At 37.0% G+C, this 8,801-nt stretch overlaps 1 protein-coding gene across 2 annotated transcripts in view; it reads left to right on the top strand.

Annotated features, from left to right (window-relative positions):
* The window catches only part of UTP15 (UTP15, U3 small nucleolar ribonucleoprotein, homolog (S. cerevisiae)), a 15,762-nt gene extending 7,392 nt beyond the window's left edge, over positions 1-8,370 (top strand). For both annotated transcript variants that reach the window (XM_011959264.1, XM_011959265.1), the window contains exons 8-14: positions 3,356-3,440; positions 4,263-4,412; positions 5,142-5,243; positions 5,411-5,544; positions 5,711-5,769; positions 6,248-8,029; positions 8,068-8,370. In XM_011959264.1, coding sequence (XP_011814654.1) covers positions 3,356-3,440; positions 4,263-4,412; positions 5,142-5,243; positions 5,411-5,544; positions 5,711-5,769; positions 6,248-6,465 — 748 coding nt within the window. In that variant the 3' untranslated portion in view covers positions 6,466-8,029; positions 8,068-8,370. The remainder of the gene's footprint in view (positions 1-3,355; positions 3,441-4,262; positions 4,413-5,141; positions 5,244-5,410; positions 5,545-5,710; positions 5,770-6,247; positions 8,030-8,067) is intronic.
* The last annotated feature ends 431 nt before the right edge of the window (positions 8,371-8,801 follow it).

Below are 8,801 nucleotides of genomic sequence, written 5' to 3'. Positions count from 1 at the left end.
ACTCTGTTGCCCAGGCTAGAGTACAGTGGTGTGATCTCAGCTCACTGCAACCTCCACCACCTGGGTTCAAGTGATTCTGCCTCAGCTTTCTGAGTGGCTGGGATTACAGACGCCTGCCACCCTGCCTGGCTAGCTTTTGTATTTTTAGTAGAGATGGAGTTTTGCCATGATGGCCAGGCTGATCTCGAACTCCTGACCTCACATGATCCACCCACCTTGGCCTTCCAAAGTGCTGGGATTACAGGCATGAGCCACTGTGCCTGGCCTAAAAGTTAGATAGCACATTTTGTTTAGCCTAATATCTAATGTAAAAATAAAATATATATAAAATTTAATTTCAGCATGTAATCTATGTCAAAATTGTTAAGATACTAGAAATAAATTAAGCATCTAAACATGTGCACTGTGATACAATAATCATGTTTTAGGTTGAGTGCAGTGGCTTACACCTATAATCCCAGTGCTTTGGAAGGCCAAGGTGGGAGGATCACTTGAGGGCAGGAGTTTGAGACCAGCCTGGGCAATATAGTGAGACCCCATCTCTACAAAAAATTTAAAAAATTAGCTGGCCACAGTGGTACACACCTTTAATCATAGCTACTAGGGAGGCTGAGGCAGGAGAAGCACTTGAGCTCAGGAGTTTGAGGTTGCAGTGAGTTGTGATAGTACCACTGTACTCTAGCCTGGATGACAGCGATACCCTATCTCTAAAAAAAAATAGAACGTTAATATTTTGTAAAAATTACTGTCTCAGTTTTTAAATTAAAATTAGGTAAAATAAAAAATGTAGTTTCTCATTTTCACTAGCCACATTTCAAATGGTCAGTAGCCACGTGTGGCTAGAAGTATGGCACAGTTTTAGAATTTACATTATTTATTATTAGTATTTTTTTTTGAGACAGGGTTTTGCTGTGTTGCCCAGGCTGGAGGGCAGTGGTATGATCTTGGCTGACTATAACGTCCACCTCCCGGCTTCAAGCAATCCCCTCACCTCAGCTTCCTGAGTAGCTGGAATCACAAGCATGTGCCACTGTACCTCACTCATTTTTGTATTTTTGTTGAGATGGGGTTTTGCCATGTTGCCCAGGCTGGTCTCAAAACTCCTGAGTTCAACAGATCCTCCTGCCTCGGCCTCCCAAAGTACTGGGATTACTGGCATGAGCTACCATGACTGGCTTACATGATCTATTTTTGATTATTTTATTTCCATATTTTCATTTTTTTCTGCTGTTATGAAAAACTTTAGTTTTCAGCCTGTTAATTAAAAAGTATACAATCACCCCTTGGTAACTGAGGGGAATTGGTTGTGGATGCCCGAGTCCCTTATTTAAGATGGCATATTTGCGTATAACCTACACACATCCACTATATACTTTAAATCATCTCTAGCTTATTTGTAATACCTAATACAATGCAAATGCTGTGTAAATAGTTGTTACACTGTATTTTAAAATTCTGTATTTTTTATTTATGTATTTATGGATATTTTTAATCCATGGTTGGTTGAATCTGCAGATGTGTAACCTGCCATAAGGATTGAATGTATATATTTTAAAAGCTAGAAAATATTTTTAATACAAAGGAATTTTTTGTGTAAATACATGGCAAGTATTTACACATGTTACTGAAATCATGTTACTAGGCAATTTGGGACTTGATTCTTAGGTATGTTCCTAAAAGCTAAGTGTAAATTGGCTCTATTTGTGGTGGTTTCAACCAAGAGTGATTTTTGTTCCTCAAGGAATGTTTGACAATATCTTGAGAAAGTGTTGTTTTTTATCACAACTCGTGGTACTTGCCATATAGGGGATAGAGGCCAGGAAGGCTGCTAAATATCCTACAATGCACAGAACAGCCCTTACAAAAAAGAATTCTGTGCCCCAAAATGACAGTAATTCTGAGGTTGAGAAGCCCTGATCTTTGGCTTCATGGGTACTTTCTTTCTTTCTTTTTATTTTGATTTATTTTTTGTAGAGACAGGGTTTCATCTTGTTGCCCAGGCTGGTCTTGAACTCCTGGGCTCAAGCAATCTGCTGATCTTGGCCTCCCAAAGTGCTGGGATTACAGGTGTGAGCCATCACACTAGGCTTTCTGATGTGCTTTCATTGATACTTTTTCTTTTATTTTTTTTTAAGACTGAGTTTCACTCTTGTTGCTCGGGCTGGAGTACAATGGCGCGGTCTTGGCTCACCGCAACTTCTGCCTCCTGGGTTCATGCGATTCTCCTGCTTCAGCCTCCTGAGTAGCTGGGATTATAGGCGTGTGCCGCCATGCCCGGCTGATTTTGTATTTTCAGTAGAGACAGAGTTTCTCTATATTGGTCAGGCCGCTGTCTAACTCCCGACCTCAGCTGATCCATCTGCCTCGGCCTCCAAAAGTGCTGGGATTACTACAGGTGTGAGCCACTGTGACCGGCCGATACCTTTTCTTTACTCCCAAGTTTGATCTTCAGATGACAGTGGCTCATGGTCTATCCTTTCGTTTTTTTTGTTTTGTTTTGTTTTGTTTTTTAAAAAATTTTTGAGATAGAGTCTTACTCTGCGATCCAGGCTGAAGGGCAGTGGCATGATTTTGGCTCACTGCAACCTCTGCCTCCCAGGTTCAAGCAATTCTCATACCTCAGCCTCCTGAGTAGGTGGGATTACAGGCATGTGTCACCACACCTGGTTAGTTTTTATTATTTTTGGTAGACATCGGGTTATGCCATGTTGGCCAGGCTGGTCTTGAACTCTTGGCCTCAAGGGATCTGCCCACCTTGGCCTCCCAAAGTGCTGGGATTACAGGCCTGAGCCACCACACTCGGCCCTTCTATTTTTTTTTGTAAATGGCTAGTCAGAGTCTTTATATAGATGTTATAGTTAGGGCTGGTATACAGCCCTTTTTTTTTTTTTAAAGACAGAGTTTCACTCTTGTTGCCCAGGCTGGAGTGCAGTGGTGCGATCTCGGCTCACTGCAACCTCCATGTCCCAGGTTCAAGCAGTTCTCCTGCCTCAGCCTCCCAAGTAGCTGGGATTACAAGCATGTGCTACCACGCCTCGCTAATTTTGCATTTTTAATAGAGATGGGGTTTCACTATGTTGGTCAGGCTGGTCTCAAACTCCTGACCTCAGGTGATTCACCCACCTTGGCCTCCCAAAGTGCTTGGATTACAGGTGTGAGCCACCATTCCCTGCCTGCAGCTCATTTTTTAAGGGATTCAGTGATGAATTAGTTTGTAATTAACATTACTGATCTTTGTTTTTCTTCACTGTTGTATAGATTTTAATGTTTGTATTTTGAGTTTTCAGAAAATAGAAATTTGCATTTTATATTCATTTTCAAGGTGATTTTTGAGAAAGCTTTTCTTTTTTATTAGGAAGGTGAAAGTATACAGCACAACTTCCTATAAAGTAGTCCACAGTTTTGATTATGCAGCTTCAATTTTGAGTCTTGCCCTTGCAGTAAGTACCTTTACCTGTTTTTAAGTCTGTCACTAACCCTGCCTGTTAAATGAAACTGAAATGGAATTTTGGGCTTTATTTTTGGATTTGAGTACCTTTTCTTACCACATTAGATATTTGAGTTAAGACAATTACTGGAATATGTAACTTGTCCTAATGACTTAGCATGAATTCAGGTTTAGGTCCCACTCGCTGCATAACTTCAAACTAAGTACAGTGCTCTAGGTATTGTTAACACTAAATGCAGGTCCTGGGAAGCTGGTAAATCTCCCTTCAACTCATTGAATTCAAGAGTATTATAGTACACTAGAAAGGCAGATTAGCTCTCTGAACAGAAAAAAAGATTGAGGGGGAAGGGGACAACAAAATGAAAGATCTCCTTTTCTTTGTTACTGCTCTTTCTGAAATGTATACTGTCAAGTTTTATGAGAAGCCACATTTGGGCAGGAAGGCATTTGACTATGTTATACGGAAATCTGATTTGGGAGAGGAAAAGCTTATTAAAAATATTTTTGGGGGGCAGGATCGTAAAAGTCATGCTACTGTGTAATCCTTGATGCCGTTAACTTTGTATTATTATACAAACTTTCCCGGTGATATTTTACAAGTATAAGTTCTGTCAGTGTACTTGTATCCTAAGGAAAAAATGATTTCACTTTAACGTCTTATACCAATCATTGTTAGGCAGACTATGTGTATCTGAATGGAACCGTTGGTGAATGTATGGACAAGCAGCAAACACATTATAAATGTGTTTTGAAGTAAAAGTACTATAAATTATGAGTTAAGAATAGACTAACTTATTTTTCTAATTGTTATTAGCATGAAGATGAGACAATAGTTGTAGGAATGACCAATGGAATACTGAGTGTTAAACATCGGAAATCTGAAGCAAAGAAGGAATCAATTCCCAGAAGAAGAAGGCCTGCATATCGAACCTTTATTAAAGGAAAAAATTACATGAAGCAACGGGTATTTGTGCATTTCTCATTTTTGTTTAAAGGATGAAATTTTTTAGAGTAACCAGCTTCATCCATGCACATTACTGGAAAGTGTGGTTATGGCACTTTATTTTGCATTTCTCTACATCAGAATTATTTCTAGATTGCTAGATTGGGGACGTTATTGACGAGTAATGGGGAACAAGGACTACTTTTTGTAATACTCTGCGTCATAACATAATGTTATAATGCTTTACTTCATTCAGAATATTGTCTTTCACATATTACCTGGTTTGATCTAAATCCCAAGAAGTAGTAGAACCAATCATGTCCCCGTTTGGCACCTGAGAAGATTGAGAGACAAAGAATTTGTGATTGATTAAGGATTTCATTACTGGTATCCAGAGTTGAGACTAGATCTCATTATCTCTGATTGCTGTTTTGTTTCTATTGTATTACACTGCCTGCCACATAAAGAAAATTTGAAATGAGGAATTTTTACCTAGAATTAAGGCAATGTTGCATGTTGTAAGTTAAAATTATAAGAAAGTAAGAACATGTTGATGTAGCAAGTTACTCCATTTTTTTTTTTCTGACTCTGATTAGCAGGATTCGTTTTTATTTAATCTACATTATGGGCATATGAACATTATTTGTGGCATAGTTCAGAGATACCACTTCATTATGGAAAAGTTTATATTAAGTGTATCTTTATACAGATACTGATTTTTCTTCTCTATAAATGTGCTTTTCATTGTAGGATGACATTTTGATTAACAGGCCAGCAAAGAAACACCTAGAATTGTACGACAGGGATCTGAAACATTTTCGGATCTCTAAGGCACTCGACAGAGTTCTTGATGTAAGTGAGCATCTGTTTTTCTAAATCATGTTATTATTTACCCTGCATATTACCATGTCTTGGAACTGTGAAGATAAATACCTATTCAAACTTGATAATTTAGTGCAAGAGAGTGATGTTTTTTGTGCTGTTTTGTCTGCTCATGTTGACTTTGGCAATTTTTCTAGCCCACTTGTACAATAAAGACACCTGAGATTACGGTGTCCATCATAAAGGAGTTAAATCGAAGAGGAGTCCTTGCAAATGCACTTGCAGGTCGGGATGAGAAGGAAATCAGTCATGTTCTTAATTTTTTGATAAGGTATGTTTTATGTCTGTGAAATACATTTTGCATCTGAAATCCTTTATCACCAAATAAAAGACATTTAGTTTGATCTTTATAGAGAACTGATGAAACAACTAAATCTGCTTTAAGGATTTTATTTTTAAGTTTACAAGTTTCACTAACCTGAATTTTTACTTTGTAGGCATCTTTCTCAGCCAAGATTTGCCCCTGTTTTAATCAATGCTGCTGAAATAATTATTGGTAAGTGGTCATTAAAACTTGAAAATCCTAACATGCTTGCAAAAGTAGAGATGTCAAATAATCAAATTTGGAAGTCAAGTAGATCAGAATATCTTGCTTTTATCAAATCTCAATATGGATTTTCATGGAGAAAATAACAAGGCAATGCAGTTTAAAAAGTAGTAAAATGTTTATAGTGGCGTGACTTTGCTAGGGTTATTATAAAAAAACTTTTATAGACATCTATAATGACGACAATTTTTCAAATGGGAAAATGAAAGTAAGTAAGGGCTTCCATACTTTCTGTAATTATTATTTTTGAAATAAATTTACTCAGAGGGATTGTTATACTTTCTATAAATCATAAATTAATTATAAAGTAAGTACAGATTTTCAGTGTTCTTATGGTTAATATTTTTATACTTTTAAAAACTTTGGCTTTTCACTTAATATATAGAAAGATATTGCTAGTTAATGTGTTTGCTTTCTTTCTTTTTAGATATATATCTGCCTGTAATTGGTCAGTCCCCTGTAGTTGATAAAAAATTTTTGCTACTTCAAGGACTTGTAGAAAAAGAGATTGATTACCAAAGAGAATTATTAGAAACCTTGGGGATGATGGATATGCTTTTTGCCACCATGAGAAGGAAGGAAGGCACTTCTGTATTAGAACATACATCTGATGGATTTCCAGAGAATAAGAAGATAGAATCATAGTGTCTGCTAAATAAGACATATAGGAACTCTGAAGTTGGAATAGATTTGATGTATTAAATGTCGGAAAGAGACTGTCTTTGATACATTAAAAAAACTATTTGCAGAAGCAGTTCCATGGAAGAGACTGGAATAATTATCGCCGGAAAACAAGTACCTGTTTTAAGTAAGACGTGGTTTTCCATGTAATATTTTGAATCATAGCATCTTCACCTAGAAGATCTCAATTGTCTTGGTCACAGAGTAGGTTTATCTGGGATGGATATTAATTTTAGTACAGGAGTGTTCTGTATCAACATTTGGGTTGGTATTCAGATGGGAATTCAAATTTGAATCCTCTCTGGAGAGAGTCCAACTGGTAATCCTGCTAAAGGAACAAAGCCTTGTATTACTTCTGGAAAACAACAACAAAAACAAATGGCAACAACAAAAAGCCTCTTTCTTGACTTCAATCAGTGCCTTTGGGATTCCTAGGCCGTTGCTTAGCTTGCTTCCTCTCTCCTTGATATTTACACTTGTCTTAGATCACATGCCCTGCTTCAGCTGGTAATGGTACTGCATCGGTTCCAAGTGTGGCAAGTAAGGCTCTGAAGAACTGACACTAGCTAGGTTTGTATTCAGAGTGTGAGAGCGAAAGCTCTACAGATAGACCTTATTGGACTACTTTTTTTTTCTTCTCTTCATGCAGCCTTTATACCAAGTTTTCACCTTGTTTCAGGTCAGAGGAATGATAGAATTTGTCATTTTTCTTACAATAGCCTTTCAGACTATTCTTCATATGTTTCCAGCTAATCTTATAGCTACCTACCTAATCCTCTGAAAACTATTTTCACTGATTTGTATTTAGATTCCCCCCATTATTCACAATCATATTGTGTTTCAGAACCCCAATCCAGAGCAGTTTGCTTTGAAAAATAGTTGTTTTTGAAAGTTTAATGTAAATAATTATTTTTTAGAACTTTTTTTTTTTTTTTTTTTTAAAAGACAGGGTCTCACTCTATCACCCAGGCTGGATTGCAGTGATGCAATCTCAGCTTGCTGCAACCTCTGCCCTCCTGGGTTCAAGCAAGTCTCCTGCCTCAGCCTCCTGAGTAGCTGGGATTATAGGTGTGTGCCACCAGGCCTGGCTAATTTTTATACTTTTAGTAGAGACGGGGTTTCACCTTACTGGCCAGGCTGGTCTCAAACTCCTGACCTCAAGTGATCTACCCGCCTCAGCCTCCCAAAGTGCTGGGATTACAGGTGTGAGCCACTTTGTCCAGCCTGTAAATATTATTTTTTTATAAAGAGAGTCTTATTTTCTTGGCTTTTTGATGTATCCATTCTTGGTAGATAATTGTTGGCTAGTAACTCCTAGTACACTGATTTCACAGTTGCTACCTCTCTGACCTTTCTCTAATTCTTACCCCAACTCAAGTAGTTAAAAATCAGTAAGAAAAATGTCTTGAGCTAGAAGAACCCATAGAGGAAGATTTTGTAATGTGAATCTCCTCTCATAATTTTAGTTCTGTAAATTCAGGGATTTTTTTTTTTTCCAGAAAAAATGCTTAATATGTTCCAGCAAGTAATTGTACTTTTATGTAAAAATAAATAATTTTTACTTACTTAAGTAAAAATTAAATAAACATATTAAGTTTAACATATTAAGTTAATTTAACATTTAGACTAACTTTAACGTTTAAATTAATATAAAGTGAATATTCTTAATATGTTCTCATACGGGTATACTTGGAAATAGGGCCAGTTTCCTTTTCATGGATTGGTTTCAGCAATCATACAGCACGCTGGCTTGTAAGGGAACCAGCAGCAGTGTGTTTCCCTGAGTAATTATGATCTTCGTCAAGATCAGAAGCTGGGTTTTGGGATTGAGAAGGGTTCATTTATTTAAATAAAGTTTCTATTTAAAAACCTTTTTAAAAAGTTAACATCATAAATATTCTGATAATTTGCATAGTAGTAAAAATTAGAAGTTGAAATTCTACCTAAAGCTGTAGTTGCCATCAATTTTGTAACATGTGACAAAAGTCTTCCCATATGTCATTTTATTTGATTCTCACCACAGCCATTGAAGGCTGATATTATTCTCATTTAACATTGAATTAACGAAAGTAGTTGATTCACTCTTGAAGTCCTTGAATGTGAGCTCTTCATCCTAGCACTGTGCAGTGGCTTGCCTGCTGAGGCCTAAACTACTCATTCCTTTTAACAAAGCTTCACTGAGTGCTGTAGTTCTCAAAATATGTAACAGTTACACATTTTCAAACAGGTTGGGAAGCAGTTCCCATAGCCATTAGTACTTAAATTCAGGAATACTTTTTTGTTTGTTTGTTTTGTTTTGT

This window comes from Colobus angolensis, unplaced genomic scaffold (assembly GCF_000951035.1).
Source record: "Colobus angolensis palliatus isolate OR3802 unplaced genomic scaffold, Cang.pa_1.0 Scaffold49, whole genome shotgun sequence".
NCBI lineage: Eukaryota > Metazoa > Chordata > Mammalia > Primates > Cercopithecidae > Colobus > Colobus angolensis.
The sequence above is the reverse complement of the archived record's forward strand: the minus strand, read 5'-3'. Positions and strand labels throughout refer to the sequence as shown.